Raw genomic sequence first — 22,888 nt, forward strand, 5'->3', positions numbered from 1 at the left:
ATCACAAAACATTGGTACGTGCTCGAAAACGATTACATCAATTGGCATCGTCTATGGGTAACGCTACAAAAAGCTAAGTTCTCATCTTACAAAAGCTAAGTCCTCTTCTCCTAGAAAGCTAAATCCTCACTTTTTAGAAATCGAAGCTATCGCTTTATAGTTTACATCTTTTATGAACTCAAAGACTATGCAGGGAGCTAACAAACTAAGTTAGTTTACATCTTTTACTTTCAATTTAGATAATGCCTCATCAGTTCTCTCTACAAGGTCCCCCCTACAAAGATGAGCTCTTCGTTGCTTCCGCGGGAGTTGGCGGCCAACTGACTACATAGGCGTCCTTACCGGTCGAGCCTTCCAAGGCTCCCGTGTGAGTTGGCGACCTAAAGTTGATAGTGCCCCCCCGAAGGTCAAGCTCCTAGTAGCTTCTTGTAGGAGTGGGTGACCGGCATTACGAAGCTGATGCAACACAATCATAGCTTGACAACTCACAGACAAAGCCTACGGGCCACATTACTACTTAAGACCCGGTCGCCTCTCCGGCACGGGCAAAGTAAAAAAAGAGTAGACTACGAGTCACTCCCAAAGCCTACGGGCCACATTACTACTTAAGACCTGGTCGCCTCTCCGGCATGGGCAAAGTCAAAAAGAGTAGACTACGAGTCACTCCCAAAGCCTATGGGCCACATTACTGCTTAAGAACCGATCGCCTTTTCGACACGGGCAAAAGTCAAAGAAGAGTAGACTATGAGTCACTCCCAAAGCCTACGGGCCGCACTAGGAATTGGATCAACACTTACTAGCTCGTCGACTTACGGGCCAAGAGAAATCTACTCCCTTCGCCGAGTTACTCTCAGCTCGGGAGTGGGGGCAATTGATGAGGGCAGATTTGGCCCTCCAGTGAAATTGTGACACGTGGCACCTCGTGCCAACTAAGTATGGCCTCCAGGCAGCTCGCCATAGGCAACTCGCATAGGCAGCAGCTCGCCATAGGCAGCTTGCCACAGGCATAGGCAGCAGCTCGCCACAGCCAGCTCGCCACAGGTAGCTCGCCATAAGCAGCTCGCCATAAGCAGCTCGCCACAGGCAGCTCGCCATAGGCAGCTCGCCACAGGCAGCTCGCCCTAGGTAGCTCGTCACTTGTAAAGAAGCTCGGTACAGGAGTAGTTTGGCATATTGCAGGAAGATCTCCTGCCTGATGACCTGACCTAGACACTGACCCGCCGGTTGACGCGGGCGCCAACCTGACAACCTGGCCCAGACACCAACCCACCGACTGACGCAAGCGTCGCCCTGACAACCAGACCCAGGTGCCGACCTGGCCGCCTGACATAAGCGCTAGCCTGACGACCTCGAGGAGTTCACCACCGTACCCCAGTTCTGACAGGATGTGACGAGTCTTACTGTTTGGAAGTTTTTCACCCACCTAACCCACGAGGACTCTGGTATATAAAGACCTCACCCTCCAAAGGGGAGGAGAGGAGAAAAAAGGTGGAGGTAATCCCTACTCTCTAGTTCTCTCATTTCTCCAATATTATCTTCAAAGCTCTCTACAATCAGAGTGCTAACTTAAGCGTCGGAGAGCCCCCGCCGGGAAAATACCCCCGGGTCCTCTGATTCAGTTCTCGTAGGTCCCTCAGCTTTCGCCACCTACAAAGAGGAGGAAAGGATGGAGTTCCTGCGGGTCCCTCAGCTCCCACCGCCTACATAGAGGAGGAAATGATGGAGTTCCCGCGGGTCCCTCAGCTCCCGTCGCCTACAAAGAGGAGGAAAAGATGGAGTTCTCGAGGTCCCTCAGCTTTCACTGCCTACAAAGGAAAGAAGACCACCTCATGCAGAGGGCAGTCGGATTGCGCTTCACTAGGGAGCTCCACCATTCTCTAAGTCATAGGCCGCCTACAAGGGAGTTCGCCACAAGGTAGCTCCCCGCTAGGCAGTTTGCCACCAAGCAATTCGCCACCAGGCAGTTCGCCACTAGGGAGCTCACCACCGGACAGTTCACCACCAGGCAGTTCATCACCAGGCAGTTCGCCCCTAGGCAGTTCTCCACTAGGCAGTTTGCCACCAAGTAGCTCATCACTAAGGCACGTCACCACCGGGTCAAATAACGAGGTACTTAGCCAAAAAAATTTTACATCACAAAACATTGGTACGTGGCCAAAAGCGGTTACATCAGTAGCAAAATGCCAAAACTGGTGCAATGAACACAACCCTTCTTCCACTTCTACTATGAGTCTGTGATCACCTAAATCAATTGAATGTAACAATAACAATGGAGGTATGTTGGAGAAGAACTAAATGATTTAAAGTAGCGGTGAAATGTAATAATAACTGAATGATTAACAAAGTGACTCACCTGTGGGGGAGGTTTTAACTGGTAGAAGTATGTTGGCAGTGATTTCCAACTGAACTTCATGAGAACCAAAGGACGATTGAACTACAATGGGAGAAGATGATAGTTTAGAAACACGATGGGGCAGAGCCACTTTTTTGCTACTTAGAAGAAGAAAGACGATTCCCCTGTTTTGGCAATAAGTTTTTCTTACCTATAGAGCACAATGGGATGGACTTTGTAGTGCCACTGGTATAGCTTTTAATCCAATTATGGTTGAACCGCAGTAGGAGAAGACTATAGGTTGGAAACACAATAGGGCGGACCCCCTGTTTCGTGGCTTAGAAGGAGAAAAATGAAGAAACAATTCTTACCTTACCTGCACAATGGGTTCTCTTGATTGAATTGTTGTCTGAGCTTGAGAAAAGGGAAGATGTCGGTGTTTCACTTGGAAGAGAGAGACTGTGAGATGCGGTAGGAGTTCGATTTTGGGTTGAATGAAAATCATGATTTAGAATCTTGATTGATTCTAACTCTATTAAATCACGAACCTTAATTGATATTTTCCATTACTGATTTGCCACATGGCCTAATGAAGATTTATGAGTGGATTAATTAGAAGAGTAGAAAACTAAGAGGCGTATTGGCCCTGTTTTCATACCCTATCGCGTCTCCTCTCACGATTTGCAGTTGGGGAATGTGAGGTAGTGGGTTAGGCATGATGATGTGGCTTCGTGAGAGAGGGAGAAGACATTGATGACATGGTTTCATGACTCATGAGGAAGAAAGAAAGGTTAAAATGAGAGGAAAAACTTTGGCTGTTGGGGTATAATAGCCTTTCCCGTTGAGAGAATTTCTGGGTTGGGCACGTGTGGGCAAATTAGTAATTGCCTTCTGATTTATTTTGAATAAAAACAAAGGCATGCCCTGAATCGGTGAACATGCCCTACCCAGAAACTTTGGCCCCTAACAGCCAATTTTTTGTTGGGGCTCAGGCCACCTACGTGGCACCTTCTACTTTAGTATATATATAGATGAATTATGTTTTATGATAGATCTTTTATGGGCTGCAAGCTTACAAACTATGGGCTTCAAATAGTAGAAAGGAAATGAAGAATAAAATTTTCAAAAGACATAAAATATGTTATTAAGGTTTTAATCATTCTGGTTGGGATTAAGTGAAGTGATTATTAAAAGATATATGATAATATACGATGGGGGCTATACAACTTTCAGGCATCTAAATAAAACAATGTATGCTATATAACAAATATTTATATATACTATGTATTATAGAGTCGGGTTTGGATTGGGTCAAATTGCCCCAAGGGTAACCCTAACCAAACCCAAAATGAAGTTAGGTTCATGAATTTCAATCCTAACCATAACCCGAGCATCAACCTGAATCCCAATCCTTGAGTTGGGTTAGGGTTGGATTCGGACCAATCCGGCCCAAGTTGCAGCCTTATCTGAAACGGGCACCATAGCTTCTCTAAAGCGGCTCAATCAACGCAGAAGCCCTCCAAAACGGATCCTAGAGTTTTGTTTGCTTATTCGAAGCGGCTCATAAGTCACAACGAAGCTCAATGGACGCTGAAGCCAGCCCTCGCAATGGACACTGGAGACAAGGCTCAGCTTTATAAAGCTCCTACGTGCGCGGTGCGCCTGATAGCTGCAGAAGAATCAATGGTGCTCTTCAGCTGAACCATAACGACGATCTATTTGTTGCAAGACGTGCGTGCGTCAGCGTCACATCCATGGTTCAGTTTATCAGAGTAGCTTATGATTAAGGAGATCCGCAAAAAACCCATTAACATGATCAAGTGAAATGATGAACTTGACTTGACAGTCTACCTGATCAACGACTGACATCACTTCGTCTCGGGGAACCGTAAGCAAAGATCCTATGGCCTCCCGTCTGTAAACGTTCCCAAACGCATAATCCTTTACAAATTTTGTTCGAAACTTTCCTATGGGCCAGAAACAAGTTTCCTTGCTTATTTACTCTGATTGTCGTTTTCATCGAGCAATCCAGGAAATCGCTTTGAAGTGAGCAGGAGTTATCAGCATCTCTCGACTCTCGAGTGGGTAAGTTGAGTTGCAAGCACATAATAGGTACGTTAGCATGACGAAAAACTCTTCTGTTCAGGCTATCTATGACTTGTGTAAAAAGACGTTTACGTCTTCGGGAATTCCGGCTTCTCCTCAATCAATCCAAAAGCTTTCATCTCTTTTGGGTATATACAGACATCTTTTCTCTTTTTTTTTTCCCCTCATCCTTTTATAAATTATAAGTGTGATTTAGCACTGTTTGAGTTTTATTGATAATTTGTAATTGAATCCTGGTTTGGCCTTACATTTGCTTCTTTATGTTAAGAATCGGCATCTTCTTTCTTTTTCTTCTTATCTCCCCTAATCTACATTTAAGAATATTCTTTTCTTTTCTTTCTCTATTCTGTTCGTGTGATTCAATTCTGTTTATGGGTTTATTGATATTATGTAACTGAATCCTGTGTCGGCCTCATATTTATTCTTTATGTTAATATTGGGAATCTTCTATCTAATTTCTTTTTGTGTGTGGGTGTGTCATATACCATAGATTTTGAGAGCTTTATGTTTAAAATTCTCTTTTGATTTCCCCCTCTATGTGGCTGTGTCTCTGTAGTGTTCTTTTTGCCAAAATAAACATACACGGTTTTATTGATAAAAAAATACACACGGTTCCCTTTTTTATTTTCTATCTATTTTATTGATATTGTTTCGTTAATTTTATTTGCTCGTAACTTAACAATGGATGTGGTGGCACTGAACAGAACGGAATGGTGAAACAAGATTCATGTAGCCGACCCTATATAGTTGGGACAAGGCTTTGACGTTGATGATAATTCCTTAATGTTAGAATCTAAGTACGAAAACATTGTAAATATTTTGAGAAAGTGATCAAGCTTAATGTTAGAGCAAAATCATGAATGGATTAGGTTTGCATTTGTTAGACAGATTTCATGTTATTATCTTCTCTCATACTGTTAGCATGGAAATTGTGGTTGAAACAAATTAGAGTCATGAAACCAGCTTAGATTCAGATGATATGCAATTTCCAAGCAATTAGCTTGAGGTTAAGTTGAGATGTCGAAGTTCCATAGCATTTTGGTGGTGATATCATTTGTTGTGATTTGTGAAGAATGGTGTTACAACTTGCATGTTTATCAAGAAGGGGGTTTGTGCCAGGGGGAGGGAGATTCTAGGTTGTGGGTAGTGGGCTTGCAAGAAGAGAACCCACTAAAGATTGGGGCCATGAATAGTAAGGATATGGATATGGTTGGGCTTGTGGCCCAAATATTTAACTTCTACTCAATATACTCATTATGTATAAATTCTCTTTTGGTTAGGGAAAACTTTATCTTGAGTTTGAAATGACGAGTGGGCATATATCATCACTATTGCATCCTAGTTCTTCCTTTATTCTATTTCCAATATCATGACACTTGGTGACATTGAGATGGCTTCAATGTGTAGAGTTGGTCCTACTCGGTTGCTTGGAGGAAGATACCTGCAGGCTACAGCCACGATTAATGATAATCACTCAGAAGAGCTTAGGTGCATGTCCAAATGATCATAACCTGATAAAATGATACAAGACAAAATACCTTGCTCAGCTTGGGGGAACAATTAAAGTGCCCAAGTCCTCATTTAATCTTGTTTCTAGGATCACTGATCATTGGATGCTAGACAAGGCAACATTCTCATTGTAGCATGGACAATCTGCCATGTCCCATACTTGAAATTTTGTCCAATGAGAGAATACTTAACATTGTGCAAAACTATTGGCATCCATTTGAATGGGCTGTTCAATTTAGTAGCCAAAGCTCTTATTCCATCATAGAATGAGAACATAGACCAAGCCCTTTTTCCTAGAGTTGTCTACTCAAAGACAGAAAAGGAAGCTCCCCCAACCCTCTTCTTCACTTCTAGGAAACGACAAAAATTGGTCCCTGGAGAAAGTGATATTCTCTTATACAGGAACATCCTCTTTGTGATTCACAGAATACAAAAACTGTAGCACCAAAACTATCCAAAAGGGGCTGCTCAGTGCACGAGGCTCCCGCCAATGAAGGGTCTGGGGAGTGACAGATGTACACAGCCTTACCCCTGCAGATACATAGAAAAGCTGTTTCCAAGATTTAAACCATGGCCACCCAGGTCGCAATCTAGCAACAGAAACACAACCATTGCCAAGGCCCACCCTCTAGCACCAAAGCTATCTCTGAATTCTTTTCTAATATTGGAAGGTCCTGATCTGCAACCTACAAGAAGTCTCGTAAAATGCTCTATCAATGGAAAAACCTCTTTAGTTATCTAATGAGTTTCCTCATATGGCAGAAATCTGACCAATTTCCACAATTGAGTGATGCTTCTAAGTGCACCTGATTTTCATATGATAAATTTCTACATAATTTTAATGGCCTCTTGAGGTGTTCTCTCAACACTGCTTTCTCTTTACACTCAGTTTCTTTGCAGTGCAAGCTTTGTTTGCACTTGCATAAATACATGGATATGCAAATAGGCTGAGTGTAAATTCTTATTTACTTTTGCTTCAGATTTGACTTTGTCTTGTTTGTTTGCAAGAACTAAGATAGGAAGTAAAATAATGTGATCCCCTCATATGAAATAGAATGGAGGTAGGAAGATGGTTATTTGTTTGGGAGTGAGATAAGAAGCAAGATGATGTGGTCCCAAAAACATGCTCAACATATTTTAACTAGTCAACCAATTCTGTTAAGATAAACATGGTACACTAAATAATTATTAACAACTCAGAACTCTCATATTTTCTACATCTATTTCTGTTTTATACTTGCTTTTTTTTATTCTCTTTTTGGGATTTTTAATTTTTGTCTAAAATCCAAATTAAGATCACGTAAACAGACTATGTTAATATTTAAGTGAAGAAAAACTATGTCAAAACTAATCCTTCTCAGGGGCTGTTCAGTGCGGGTGTACTTATAATATTCATTAATTATTTATAGTATGTTAATGTTTTAAATTTATTGAATTATTATTATCATTTAAAATATTCATTAATTTTTTTAATGTGGTGACTTAAGAAGTGGTCAGCCATATTGAATGGACCCTCAGTGGACTAAGGTCTTACCTCAGTTTGCTGCCATAGGGGTTGAAGACTTTAAGGATGGATGGTGCTCCATTATTTTTTGACCGATAGATATGCATTTTTTGTAAATGCTATACTGAATTTCTGATACATCTGAGCTGTATAGCTTTTTGTACAGTTTTGGGGGGCTCCTGGTCCCCCTTCATATCTATATTAATATAATACTTTTTTACCACTTATCAAAACAAAAAATATCTATCTTCCTGTGAATACAATGATTTTCTATGTTTTGATATGAAATCTATATAGTTATTTGATGATTGTTGGCTTACTATGCAAAATAAGAAATCAACTTAAGATTTAGTTTTTGTTTTGTTTTTTTTACTTGCAAAATTCATCACCTGGCACCTACACATGTAGGCATTCCCTGGTTACCTAGCTTTGCCTTGGTTCCTTGGAAACTATGGTGGAGAGGTGATGTTGCCAGTCCATAGGGAAGCCTCTAGACTGGCCATATGTTTACTTCCCCAGTCCAAACGAACTGTAGACTTAACCATTCTTTAACCTTTTCCCCAAATAATGCTAGCCATTGAGGACTTAATTTTTTTTTTTCAAATTACACAAAACAGGGCTTATTTTTGCCATGTGGCACTCATGTGTGCATGTGTGTGCATCAAACACAATATTACTACTTAAAAGATAACTGGTGTGGATAGTATTTGCAAGATGTCAAACACACTTAAAAGATAAATGTGTGTGTGCATCAAACACACTTTTAAAAAGCGTTTCAGACAAATTTGTTTCAAGGTGGGTAAAGGCAATAGAGTTTGCTTTGGGAATACAAATGATGTGGTAGGAATCTTGCACACATGTACTTTCCAAAACTTTATAGGCTGGCTATTAAAAGGTATGCTGATTAGTGACCACTGCATGTTCTTCTATTCAAATGGTGATGGCGTGATTTGGTACCTTCACCTTGGAATGATTAGGAAGCATATGGGCTGTTTATATAATATAACATATCAAGATTCTTCACTATCAAAAAATATATCCAGATTTGGCATATCTCCCTGTAAAGAGAATAAATGAATCTGGACTCCAAATTGTTTGGCTTTTTTTTCCCATCAAATCCTTCATTATAACTATGGCAAAGTGTGAAGGGTTTGAGCTTTTATGGAGATTTAGTTTTTTCTTTTTTTCCTGCGAAACTAAGCCTTCAGACAAGAGGGCTTCTCCTTCAAACAAGTGGCATCCTATTTTCTTGGAAAAGAGTCTCAAAGAGAGCAGTTCTTTCCACTCTCAAAGAGAAGTATTCTTTCTGAGACACGTGTCTACCCACTCTCCAAAAAGAATATGAACTTCAAATGGTTGTTACCTCCACTTTTAAAAAGATCAGTGGTAGTTACCTCCATTCAAAAAAAAAAAGTGAAAGAAAAAACCTTATTTCAAATTGTGTAGAACCCATAAACTGGCTTATTGTTTACATATAAAACTGGATTTAATCTCTGAAGTTAGATACTACATGTTTATACCAAAAAATAAATTAAAATAAAAAAGCAAACCTAAATTTACAGTAAAAATATTGGGTCAAATAGAATTCGTCAGAAGAATGGCTACAGGGTGGTCATTATCTAGTTTATAATTTAAATAAGTGGAGAGAGATATTTGGGTTTTTTCATCTTCCTTTGAAAGCTTCTATTTTATTGTAGACTATTTTCCTTAATAAAATCTTGATTTTTTTTTTTTTTGGAATAAGGTAAGGTAATTTATTCAATACAGAAAATGAGAAATAATACAACAAAACCCAGGTCAATAAGACTGCCTGGGTACAAGTCAGATTACAAACTCATCCAGGACTGAGAACAAAACAAATGAGTCAGATTCTGATGTTTGAACTCCTCAGTAACCGACACCCAAGAGATTAACTTGCCCACAGCTCTCTGCACCAATTCATCCAGACTTTTAATTTTACTACAGAAAGTTCTGTTGTTTCTTTTAGCCCAAATGGACCACAACAGAGCTGCAGGAATGGTTTTCCATACTAGATTTCCCTTCTTGTTGAGGCCTTCTACTCTCCAACAGCACAACAGCTCCTTCACTGATCTTGGCATAACCCAACTAATATTCAGAGCTTTCAGGAAGTGCCCCCATACCATGGAGGAAATTGGGCAGTGAATGCACGGGTGCTCTGTAGTTTCTGAGAGAGATCCACACAAACCACAAGAAGCATCCAGAATCTGGATGCCATGCCTCTCCAGATTAGCTTTAGTCAAACATTTATTAAGAGCCATTGTCCAAACCAGAAAGTTAACCTTGGAGGGACTAATTGGATTCCAAATCTGGTTGGCAGGGAAATCCAACTGACCTGAACTATTCAGCTTAAGGACCAGGGACTTAACAGAGAAGCAACCATCTGAATTCCAATTCCACCTCCATTCATCCTCCAGATTCATATCTATCTTATGATTTTGAAGTAGCCCCAACAGCTCCACATACTCATCCAGTTCCCAGTCAAACAAATTTCTCCTACAAAGAGGGGTCCAAACATTGGAACCTCCAGAAAGATTATATTTCTCAGCCACTAATGATTCTTGATTAGCAGAAATTTGGAAAAGGAGAGGGAAAGCATCTGCCATAGAGCCCTCCAAACACCAGGGGTCCTTCCAAAACTTAATTCTATCCCCTTTACCCACCTTAAGTCTGATCCCTTCCAAGAGGATAGGAAGGTTCTTCAATATGCATGCCCAAAGAGATCTGCCCCAGCTTGGATGAGGGTCCCTAGATCTCCAATCACCCCACTCCACCCCATGCTTCGCAGCAACAAGATTTCTCCACCATGCATTCCTTTCAGAAGCAAATCTCCATAACCACTTACTGAGAAGGGTTGAGTTAAAATTTGCAGGTTTCTTATTCCCAGCCCCCCAACTTCCTTAGGGAGACACACTTGCTCCCACTTTACAAGGTGAATTTACTTTTCATCTTCCCATCCCCTCCACAAAAAATTCCTCTGAATTTTCTCTAACCTATTTGCTATTTTGTTTGGGATGGGGAAAAAGAGAGAGAAAGTAAGTGGGGAGGTTGAAGGGTGAGTTAAAAGCCAGATTGACAGCCCAAATTGAGGATTTAGATTTAAAGGAACATCAAAGGACCATGGGTGCACAAGAAAGAGAATTGAGATGGAAGTTGAAGGAGGATTTGGAAGAGGTCCTATTGAGGGAAGAGATATCTTGGAGGCAAAAATCTAGGCATCAATGGATCAAAGAAGGGGATGGGAATACCAAGTTCTTTCATGCAATGGCCAATGGGAGAATGAGAAAAAATTTTGTGACCAAGATTGAGGTTGAAGGGGTAGAAATTGAGTCACTGGAGGAGATAGCCAATTGCTTTGTAACTCACTTCAGATCCATTTTGAGTAGGCCGCTGGAGAGAAGGGTGAGAGTGGAAGATCTAGATTGGCTAGGTCTATCAGTCGGTGAGGCAGCTTGGTTGGAAAGAAACTTTGAAGAGGAAGAGATATGACAACCTATCTTCTCTATGGACAGGTCAAAGGCTCCTGGACCAGATGGTTTTACCATTGGCTTTCTATCAAGAGTGTTGGGACATTATTAAAGAAGATTTGTTTGAGGTGTTTAAGGAGTTTGAAAACAACCATGTGATTGGTTGCAGAGTTAATGCCACGTTCTTAGCTCTCATCCCAAAGAGATCAGATGCCAAACACCCTAAAGATTTCAGGCCGATTAGTTTGGTGACCAACATTTATAAGATTGTGGCAAAAGTGCTTTCTTTAAGGATTAAAAAGGTCCTTCCGTCTCTCATTACTCAAACCCAGGGTGCTTTTGTCCAAGATAGGCAAATTATAGATCGAATTCTTATAGCAAATGAATGTGTGGTGGAAATGAGGAGATCCGACAATCAAGGTTTTATTTGTAAGCTAGACATTGAGAAGGCCTATGACTCAGTGGATTGGGATTTTCTATTAGAAGTGCTAAGGAAATGTGGATTTGGGGATATGTGGTATAGGTGGATGAGCGGATACATAACATCTTGCCAATTTTCAGTTCTAGTTAATGGAGGGGTCAAGGACTTCTTCCTAGCATGTAGAGGGCTCAGGCAAGGAGATCCTCTTTCCTCCTTTTTGTTCACACTTGTGGCAGATGTGCTCAGTAGAATGATTTTTAAAGCAAATAGGGACGGGCTAATAAGAGGTTGGAGGATAGGCAGGAATAATGTCACAGTGACTCATTTTTAGTTTGCTGATGATATCACCATCTTTTGTGAAGGGGGAGATTTAGGGAGAGTGAGGAACCTAAAAGATCTTATTAAATTCTTTGAGTCTGCTTCAAACCTATCGATTAATTTTGACAAAAGTTGTGTGGTGGGAATCAATTTGGAAGATCGGGAGGTAGAGGCTACAACAGGTTCTCTACAGTGTTCCATATCTGATTGGCCTTTAACCTACTTGGGCCTTCCGTTAGGAGCTAACCCAAAAGAAAGTCGGTTCTAGTATCCAATTGTGGAAAAGTTTGAAAAAAGACCTTTTTTGGGAAGACATAGAATTCTACCCCATTTTCTCAATCTGGTCAGATATGATGTTAATTCTGGACACAATGTTCTTTTTTGAGAAGACATTTGGGTGGGCAACCAACCTCTTAAAGACCTTTTTCCCTCTCTTTACTCTCTTTCCCTTTATAAGGAAGAGCCGGTTTCCAGTTTTATTTCCTACTCAGATTCTTCTGTGGCCTTAAACTGGGATTTTGGTTCTTGTAGAGGGTTACGTGATGATGAAAGTGCTTGTGTTTCAGATTTATTGTCTTCACTTGAGTCTATTTGTTTAGATCCCCTCAAACCTGATACAAGAATTTGGACCCCTAACCCGAAAGGTTTGTTCGCTTTCTCTTCTTTCTTCAAGTTCCTTTGTTCCACTTCTACACCTCAGAATTTCCCAGTTAAAAAATTTTGGACTAGGCCCATTCCCCCAAAGATTGTTGTTTTTTGTTGGGAAGTTTATTATGGTAAGATTAACACCTTTGAAAACCTACAAAAGAGAATACCAAATTGGTGCCTATCTCCTAATTGGTGTGTTCTTTGTAAATCTCAGAATGAAAACTGTCACCACTTACTGATCTCTTGCTCCTTTGCTATAGCTTTATGGAATTGGATTCTTACGTTGTTTGAGTGTAGGTGGAACCTGCCATCTGATACTAGTTTGTTGTTTAGCCCGTCTATTTTTTAATGGCACACAAAGAGAGGGAGAATTATGTGGAAGTGCATAAGAGCAACTTTGTTGTGGACAGTTTGGGAAGAAAGGAACACCAGAATCTTTTGTGAAAAAGAAAGGAGCTTCTTAGAAGTTAGAGAATGTATTTTGACAAGGGCAATTCAGTGGCTAAATCTCTAAAGATCTTTGATGCATACTCTTTTGATGACCTATGGAGAAACTGGTTAGCAGTGGCTAATACTTCTACCAGAAAGGACAGACATGGGGTTGAATGGATGCCACCAGGGGAGGAGTTTATCAAGCTGAACTTTGATGGAAGTAGCCGAGGAAATCCTGGACCTCCAGGCATAGGAGGAGCGCTGAGAAACAAAGATAGTAATGCGATATCTTTGTACTCAGGTCCAGTGGGTGTGGGAGACTCTATAAGGGCCGAATTACTGGCTGTTGTACAAGCAATCCAGCTTGCAAATCAGCTAGGCATAGAGCATCTGATTATTGAAGGGGATTCCCAGGTGATAGTGGGTTGGCCGAAGGATCCAGACACTATGATTTGGGGTTTTAGAGATCTTCTCAAAAAGGTTAAATGGTTAACAAGGAATATGACAATCAGAGTTCAGTGGGTAGGCAGATCGGCCAACTCATTTGTTGATTCACTTGCAAAACAAGGGGTTTCCCGGGATACTTTATTTTGGGCTTCAGTGTAATTTCTTTTGTACTTATAATTCTGTAATTAGCTTTAAAGGAAATGTCTCATCTTGTGCCTTTCCACGGGTTGCATGTAACTCTTATTTGTTGGTTTAATAAAATTTCACTCATTTATCAAGAAAAAAAGCAAGTGGGGAAGTTAGAAAGAGAAAGTAATTGGTGTGGGTCTCTTCCTTTCTTCTCTCGGGTGACTTCTCTGATAGACTAAGTAGCCTGACTCAAGAGAGGGGGAGGGGATTGGGTTCTACAAGTTTTTCTTTCCCAAATGCCTTTTTAAAACTTATTGTACTAAACAAAGATAAATAGAGAGAAATATAGTATGGAGTGCTTGTGTGATAAACAAAAGTGGTATGAAGTAAGTATCCACAAAAACAAGCATTAACTATAAACAATAAAAGCACACACAAGGATTTATAGAGGTTTGGTTTGTGCCTACATCCTTTCTCCAAGCACACCACCTGAGAGTTTCCACTCAAAGCATCTAGACTTCACAATGCTAGCAAAACCTTTACAACTAGTTTGACTTTCGGGTGCCAACAAGACCTTCACAACAGTTGGGCTTACGGGTGCGAACCAGACCTTTAATGGTGTTCAATCCCTGAACACTCAGGTACAACATGGTAATAACAATGTAAGCACATGCAATGTAATGCCTCTCAATAGGTTGATAAAAACAATTACAAACAAACTGTTCAGATGCAAGAAAATGCTAAACAACAATGTGCTACTGCATTGAAGAGGTTCATAAACTCTTGGAGATGATCAATGAATCACAAAATAAAAAACTTATAGCAAGAAGCATGCTTAGAAAGCATATAATAGTTATAGATCCATCGGGAAAAGATTAATTCTTTCTAGGAAATGTTTAGAACTTATTTCCAACAAGATTGAAAACCTACTAGAAGAGGAAAGAGCCGTTGAGCCTTCAAACGATAAAAAACTTCTTTCTTTTTCGTGAAATAGTTGATTGGCTCGAACTGGTAGTCGACCGCTTCAACCTTGTCAGGAGTTGGCGGTCGATTGATATCTTTTGGTAGTCAACTACTACTTGCAAGGGAGAATCTTTCTCTCTGGTAGTCGACTTCTATATCTTGTTAGTCAACTAATTAGGTTCTTGGTTGTCAAGGATAGTAGCACATCCCATCTCATTAGTCAACTACTGGCCAAGGTCTATGTGACACCGGGCTCGATTGTTACAGGTAGTCACTATTGCTTAATGGGTAGTCAACTAAGTGACACCAGTTCTGCTGTCATGTAGTTGACTACTGCCTTGTAGGCAGTCAACTATAGGATATGACAAAAAAACTTTAGTTGGTGACACCTAGAGTTAAGAAAGTGACTCCTTAGGCTTCCTTAGAAATTTCACATTTGAGCTTAGATAAAGTCTAGGGAGAGCCTAGCCACCTAAAACTAATTTAACCATTGGTCTTTTTGTCTTGGTAATGCTAAGGTTAGTCACAGTTAAGTCCAACGTTGTGCATATTGCAAATGAATGCATCAAGTCCTAGAAAGAATGAAACACGTAATAACCACTAGAGCTTGATGTCACCTCCTTCTTTCTCATGTTGTCATGGAGCATCATTTTTTTTTTTTTTTTTACTTTTCTTGGCTTGGGGAGAATTCAGTCCATCATTTGAGTTAGCTGTTCCTTTGTGCCTTAGATCATCATTTACTTCATCAAATCTCTTGAGTTCAACTTAGGAATTGTTTGCTGCAGCTGCACACTTTTCTTGCTTTTCTTGGCTTGGGGAGAATTCTGTCCATCATTTGAATCAATTGCTCCTTTGTGCCTCAAATCATCATTGGCTTCATCTAGTCTCTTGAGTTCAACCAGGAATCATTTGCTATAGCTGTATACTTATCCTTTCACATTGTTAGTACTCTCAATGAGTTTATTATCATCAAAATACTTAGGGTCAACATTCTGGTCACCTTTCTTGTAATTTCTCTTTTTATTTTAATGAAAATCTTTTACCTTCAAAAAGTATATTGTACATGGCAGTGGTGTAGGACTTTGACCAGCCCAGACAGTTGGATCGTGAAAACTAGGAAGGAGTGACCTTTTCAAGTCTTGGTTAGATGATGGTTTTCACAGGTTGAACAGGCTAACCATCCAGTTAACCGATAAAACTGTGACCCAATGAGCATTCCCGTTTTTAGTCCGATCTGAGTCTTACAACATTGGTACATGAGTCTCATCTTGTAAATGTTGTGTAGATGTGTGGCCCTTCATTTCCTTCTCAACAAATAATACAATCTTTCCTTAACTCAACAATAATTGGAAAGATGATAAATGATTATGTTTTCTATGTTTTCCTTTTACTCTTCAAGAAAAAAATACTATTTTTGTCTTAAATGCTAAATCATGTTTTGCAGATAAAATAGGTCCTTCTGATGTTGGTCTCAAAGAGGATAACACAGAGGATGACCGAGGGCATGGTGTCTTTGGACTCAATCATTATGACAGAGCAGTTCGATGGACTCAACCAATAACCTACTTAGACATATATCAAAGTGATAGTTTTACGGTTAGTTCATTAGCTTATTGATAATCTTCACAGTTGTAACTCTTGATGATCTTTCAAACTTTTTTGAACCTCTCTAGAGTTTAGACAGCCTGCTATAATAGGAATATGTTGGTGTAATTAATATTTGGATTTGTAACTTGTGCAGTTGCACACCTTTACGTGTGTGAGCATGTGCATGTGCAACTAAGCAAACATTCTTTTTATAAGAAACTGAGATTCATGAAATTGTAGATTCTGCTATTGCTATTAAGCATAATCTCATATTAACTGCAAAATCACTTTTTCTGTTACTTAGGCTGTGTTTGCTTTTATAAAAAATAAGATAGACAGAAAATTTAGGGGAAGTTCTTAAGAAATTTCACAAAAAATTATTAAAAGCCTTCCCTCAGATTTTTGTTTCTCTCTTATTTTCTATCAAATCAAACATGGCCGAAGTAACAGAAAAAGAGATTATTCAGTTAATATGGGATTATGAATAATAGCAATAGCAGAACTGCGGTGACTCAACATTATTTTACATTGACACTTCAAAATGCTTGTCTTACTCCTGTCAGACACATACTGATGCTAAATTTAGGCCCTGTTCGCATTTCGGTAAGTTATTTACCTGGGTAAATTTACTTACCCAGGTAATTGTTTCCCAGGAAAGATTTACCCGGATAAGTGCATTTACCCATGTTCTTTTGTTTTCCATGTAAATAAGGCAATGGCCATTTTATCTATAAAAATCCATTATTACAAGGGGCATTTTTGTCCCTTTCTAGTGTTGGCAACTTTCCCTCAAGGTGGGAAAGTTATTTACCCACCTAGGAGATGGGTATCACTTACCTGGGTAAGTGATACCCAGGAAAATAAACTTTCCCTGGTCCCCACATAAATCTGAAAAAAGAACATGGGATTTTTGGCCAATGGGATTCAAAATCCCATTGACCAACTTTCCCCCCTCTCAAAATCCAGAAAAAGAACGCCCCCTTAATACTTGATGAAACTCTTCTCTTTGCTCAATATGTGACTAAAGAATCTTATTAAATTATTAAGATGAAATTTGGGTATGGATGTGTAATACTTGAAAATTAGTGCAATCAACTATAAATTATTCTAATTTTGCAGTGGTATGTATGCTTCTATATTTAATTTGTTTTATTATTATATTTGTTGTAAAAATGCCAAAGGTTACACCCTTATCCAGATAGCGGGGACCAACAAAACATATAGTACATATTGTTAATTCCAACAATTGTACCAGTGTCCATGTAACATATGCCACTGCATGTTATACTTGTACACTTAGAAAATGGTAATTTGACTTTCAAAGGACCCACCCTCTCTCTCTCCCTCTCATTAATATAGTAAATTAGTTTCCTAGGCATTTGTAGTAGTTGCTCCAGGAAGGTGATTAGAAACCCCAATAGTTTGGAAATCTCTCTCTCTCTCTCTCTCGTTCTTTATATTGCATTTGGACTAATGAAAAATGCATGGAGAGATTCTAACAACATTGTAAAGTACAACTGATAAAAAATAAAACATTGTAAAGTACAGTTTTGGAAGGGAGCTCATCCTGATATCGTCACCACTACCACCACCACAACCACCACCACCATCATCATCCATGCCTTATCCCAACTATATGGGGTCGGATACATGAATCCTGCTATGCCAATCCATTCTATTTAAAGCCATATCTACTGTTAAATTATGAGTGTTTAAATCATTTCTTACTACTTCTACTCATGTCCTTTTTGGTCCATCCTGATATATCATAAGAAAACAAAGTTCCCATAAAAAGCGTTAAATAATAATGATGGATCACATTTATAAAAAAAAAATAATAATAATGATGGATCACAGGGTCCTATGCCATGCATTAAACAAAAGCCATATGGAAAGATTTCCAAACTTATCAATTAACTAAATCTTTTATATTTTCAGATGTGTATATTTTGCTTGCCAACTTCATCAGTCATTCCGCTCCATGACCATCCCGGCATGACTGTGTTGAGCAAAGTACTTTATGGTTCCATGCATGTGAAAGCCTATGACTGGGTTGAACCTGCCTATGTGCTGAAAAGCAGGGGACCAGGTTATCCCCCAGGTAGGATTCTAAAACTTGGTGACTCAAGTTTCTAGAGCTTCATATAATTTCAGACTATTTTTTCTGGCTAGACTACAATTCTTAGCTCGATATTTTTAGGATTTATCTGAAAATGAGATATGTATTGTATCAATAATAACAGGATAATAGTACCAGAGATCTCTACATGAAGCTGTGTTTGGTAAGAGTGCAAATGAAAATATGTTCAGTTCATGAAAATACAAACTTGATTTGCATTGATACACTTTGTGTCATGTTTGGTTGTGATGCGTACAAACACAAATTTGAAGACTGGAACCTACCTTTTTTACATTGACCAACTTCGAGTGCAAAGTTTGGAAGCAATCTTTTCTCCCATTTTGAATGCAAAAAAGATGCCAGAAAAAAAAAAACAAATTTACATTCAATTTTCAGTACAAAAACGTATTCTTACCAAAGCCTGTAAAACCAAAGTCCAAATTTCTTTGGTTCAGCATTTGCACTCTTACCAAAAGCAGCCTATGGTTCACACTACAAATGAGACCTTTCGTATTCTAGGTACAATATGGCAAACTCTGTCATACCTCCTCTCACCATGCTATGATAAAGAATGATGGCTTAAGGAACAAAAACAATGATGGGCAGCATGGACTTGCTTCTCTGGGAACTGGTATCTCTAGGCGCATGGGCCATATTCCAAACATATCATGAAGTTCAGGATCCTTAAGGTCAACTGATCAGTCTAGTTCACCTGTGCAAAATGTTCTAGTATTGCTGCCTAAAGGAGGGGATTGTGGTGGAGCATTTAATATTTAACCAGTAATCGTCATAATCAACATGATTTTACATATGGACCAGAAAAAGCCTTGTTCTACACTGATGCCATAATGCCGTTGGTGACCATGTTCCAGTAGGGAGATGAACGCTTCAGTGTTCAAAAGAGACAAAATGCAGATACTGAAATCTGTTCTCAGTTGCACTAAGTTTTCATACCATTCTTGCTGATTTTCACAGATAAATGTTCTTGGGAACTTTGACAGAGCTTCCCTCTTCTTTGGCAGTTAGATTGGCAAAGTTGACCATTGACAAAGTTATAGCAGCACCATGTGGGATTTCAATCTTGTACCCTAAAAGTGGGGGTAATCTGCATTGCTTCACAGGAGTTACCCCATGTGCTGTGTTTGACATTCTCACTCCTCCTTACCGAGAAGCTGCTGGCAGGAAATGTACTTACTATCATGATTATCCTTTCTCGTGCTTCTGTAAGTTTTATTTAAGCGGAATAAAAAACTTTCAAATTCCAATGTCTACTAAATAGCGGTAAGATGATTTTGAACTTTGGAATTAATCGAATCAAATATACTATTGCAGCAATGGAAAATGGATTCAGGATAAGCGATGGAAAAGAAGAAGAATATGCATGGCTCGAGGAGATAGACACACCAAATGATCTATATATGCGCCAGGGAGAATACAAGGGCCCCACTCTTCAGCCGTAGTGTTCATAGTTTTGGTTCAATGATGGGATTTTTTTTTTTTTTGGAAGATTGACGGTTCAGCCCAGGGTCAGAATTTGTAGGCTCAAAAGTATATTTGGGGTATGGGTGGATAGAGTGTGGGTTTTTGACCTTTAAAATGTTTATAGCTCTGTATTGGAAATTAGATATCTGCATTAGGCCTGTCTGTACTTCTCTTTTTTATTATATTTTTTATGACATTTGGACTTAATTTTGTATATATGGTTCATTTTGTTTTGTTTTTCCTTTCTTTTTATTTATAACTTGATGGTGCGCGATTCGTGTACTCCTAACAGGAAGATTGTTCGAACACCAGTTGCGTGGCGAACTGGATTAAGTTGCAAGATAATAGATCAGAGAATCCGGGTGCTCTGATGCTTAAGTCAGTACTATATTATGGATGCGAGTTGAATACTTGAATGCTCGAATGTTAGTGAGTAATTAATCACGCGTACCTTTGCCTTGGGGTTTGATGTTCTTATATAGTGGAGTAGTTGTGGATCTTACGAAAAAGTTCTGGGATCTCCGGGCTGCGTAGATAAGACATGTTCTGTTTTTGAAGGAGAGCAATGCGTTAGTTGATGATGTTTATCATTTTCCTCCGATTCAGGTGGAGTGAGGATGAGTCTCGTCGTGATTCCGAAAAATTCAGGGTTTATTGGGGAGGCTTCCGGAGTCGATTATGTGGTGGATCAGCTCTTTAGCTCTGAACTGATACTTCGGTTCTTTAGCCCTGAACTGGATTAGGTGTCGAGGTGCCTTTACGCTGAGGTGGTTTTGGGCCAAGGTGACTGAACACCCGAGCTTTAATTGTTGCGGAATGGGTTCCTTTGTCTGAGTTGCCACTCATCGAGCAGATCGTGTCCACGTGACCTCTTCTTACTAGGTCGTGCCAAATCACCCATTATCAATTGCCCCCACTCCTCGTGCTAGGGGTCTTGACTCAGTTTGGGGAGTTCATGACGAGTCCAAGTGGATTTGGCACAGCCTAGGTGACTTGGAGGGCGGACCGTTGGTCGGACCTGTTCAATCATATGGCTCAACCAGGAAATGACCCAAATCGCGTCTCGGTTATGCACGGACATCACACTATTTATAAATTCCACGGACGTCAAAGGGCACACTCAACTGATGGCATCATCGAGTAGTGTGCAACCGGTTTTCATGGGAGTCGTCGAATCACATATATCTCAACCATTGATTTCCGAATGTGGTGGATTATAAATAGGGGCCGAAGGGCCCATTATCCTCGCCATAAATCGTATAATTGAGCTTTCTTGAGATCGCATTGAAGTCCTTCAGCTCGCCGTTCTCTCTCCTTGTGTTCGAGGTCGTTATCGCCTTCTTTGGTGAGTTCGTCTTCTTTCACTAGTTGTTCCCTTTTCCTTTTCCTGTCCAATATGTCTAGTGCTAGCATAGATAAGTTACTTAGTGATTCTAGTGAGCTCGGGGGTGCCGAGGTGCGATCCTCAGCTCCCGTCAATGAGGCTAGCTCTTCGCTAGAGAGCTCCTCTTTGAACCTTTTAGGAAAAATGCCTTTACCTGACGTCGGGCCATCTCAGTTTGAGGGAGCTGAACCTCAGGTAGAGCGGCTGACCTTTAGAGAGGGGGTCTCGTCTTTTACTCGAGGTTGGGATCCCGACAACTTCGGCCCTTCCACGATGACCTCGGACAGGTTGCTGTCCTTAATAGCTCGTTACCGTCTCCCCAGTACTCTCGTTTTTAGTATTCCTTTTGGTTAGTACCCTTGGGTCTACGACCATTATGAACTCACGGTTTTTCAGGTGCAGCTTGTAGCTGCGCTGCGCTTCCCGCTCCACCCTTTCCACGTAGAAATTATTAAGTTTTTTAACATCACTATCGATCAGCTACACCCGAACTCCATCCGTACTATTATTGGTACGACATCACTCTTCCACGAGTATAACCGACCTCTCACTCTAGACATCTTTAACTCAATTTGTTCCATTAAGAAAAATTCTTCTTGCCTGTTCGGTGACACTCGACAGAGCTACTATATCTCACATCGCCTTGGGTTCAAGGTCCTATTCGGTAACCCGAACAAGGTATCAGCTTGGAAGAGAATGTACTTTTTTGTTCGGAACCCCGAATGATGGCCATTCCCGACTCACTGGTGAGTGGCAATTAAGGACCCCGGGGTGAGGCTGGATGCTGAGATCAGGGCAGCCATCAATTCTTGGAGGGACCTTGGCATTGAGATGGAAGATTTTTTGGCCGAGGAGAAGCTTGTGCAAGCTGGGTTGAGTCCCCCTGGTAGACCTCTACCTCAACACACACATTACTTCTCCATTTTTTCTTTTTACACTTACTTCAATTCGTAGCTGACTGGAAAAAAATCTCTTTTTCTTCTCTTTTGCAGGAGCTATGATGGGTGTTGACGTCGCTAACCTCTTAAAGAGTGTTTAGAAGGGAAGAAGATAAAGGCCTCGAAAAGGTCCCGTTGAGAGGAGGCTACCTCTTCGGTTCCTGTCGAGCTTGAGGTCGTAGCACCAGAGCCAACCTCTGCCAAGCTCCCAGGGGAGGAAGTTCGTCCCCAACCTCCGGTTGTTGAACTGGAAGAAGATCAGGATGAGGAAACCCCACCTTGCGAGCCCAAAGGTACTTCAGTGCATGAGCCACAACCCCCCCCCCCCCCCCACAGCAAAGGAAAGCATAATGATTTCGAAGCTCGGGATCCTTAAGAGCAAAGATGCAGTGTTTCCTGCGGAAGTCGCGGAGTGGGCTGACATGCCAACAAGCTAGCTCGGAGGAAGTGCAGCTACCTACTGTATGGTGGTAAGTAACCTGCCTCTTCATTTATTTTCTTATCCATTTGTCAATGATACTTACGCTTGCTTTCTTTTTTAGGTGAACTCTGCTATCCATTCGCTAGTCTATCAATCTGAGATCCGTTTGAAGCAAACTCGGGAGGCTGAAGAGAACACTCAGAATCTTTACTACGAGATGGACTTATCTCGGGGTGAAATTCTTAGGGCAAAAAAGGGAGCTTGGAGCCAGGAGGAGCTAATTCTATTGCTAATGGAGGAAAAGAAGAAGGTCAAGGGGGAGAAGGAATCTCTCTACCAGGAGAATGAAAACCTTGAGGCAATGATCAAGGAGTGCACCGAAATCTTCGACACCGCAATTCAGGATAGAGATTATGCTATCATAAAGTCCCCCGAGTTTCACGACCCCCAGGTCGAGTACGGTTCTGGCTCGACCTCGGATCCATCTCCATGTCTTCCGTTACTCCAAAGATGGTGAAGGAGGCTGACGGGGAACCTGACTCCTCCGAGGGAGAAAGTGATGACAAACTTCTCGAATCAAGACCATCAGAGGAGGCAAGTCGAGATGACGTGGAGGATAACATGGAGACCGACCTACTTACTGGAGGAGATTCTAGAAAATTT

General features: G+C 40.5%; 1 protein-coding gene across 1 annotated transcript; it reads left to right on the forward strand.

The window, feature by feature from the left end:
- Positions 1 to 3,881: 3,881 nt before the first annotated feature.
- On the forward strand, positions 3,882 to 19,696 carry LOC148863454 (2-aminoethanethiol dioxygenase, putative (DUF1637)). The gene is made up of 6 exons (XM_088979575.1): positions 3,882 to 4,220; positions 4,365 to 4,566; positions 15,739 to 15,890; positions 17,820 to 17,982; positions 19,023 to 19,223; positions 19,333 to 19,696. Exons 2-6 carry the CDS (start codon positions 4,455 to 4,457, stop codon positions 19,458 to 19,460), a joined length of 756 nt encoding a protein of 251 aa, XP_088835701.1. The 5' UTR covers positions 3,882 to 4,220; positions 4,365 to 4,454; the 3' UTR covers positions 19,461 to 19,696.
- Positions 19,697 to 22,888: the final 3,192 nt, after the last annotated feature.

This window comes from Nelumbo lutea, chromosome 3, assembly GCF_056320005.1.
Source record: "Nelumbo lutea isolate HS-2025 chromosome 3, American lotus-T2T, whole genome shotgun sequence".
In the NCBI taxonomy this organism is placed as follows: domain Eukaryota; kingdom Viridiplantae; phylum Streptophyta; class Magnoliopsida; order Proteales; family Nelumbonaceae; genus Nelumbo; species Nelumbo lutea.

Bases quoted from the DNA above. Each gene is read 5' to 3' on its own strand.
- LOC148863454 (XM_088979575.1), top strand. From the start codon at position 4,455: ATGACGAAAAACTCTTCTGTTCAGGCTATCTATGACTTGTGTAAAAAG. The intron at 15,891-17,819 runs GTTAGTTCATTA...TTATATTTTCAG, and splicing joins ATCAAAGTGATAGTTTTACG to ATGTGTATATTTTGCTTGCC. The intron at 17,983-19,022 runs GTAGGATTCTAA...CTTCTTTGGCAG, and splicing joins GGGACCAGGTTATCCCCCAG to TTAGATTGGCAAAGTTGACC.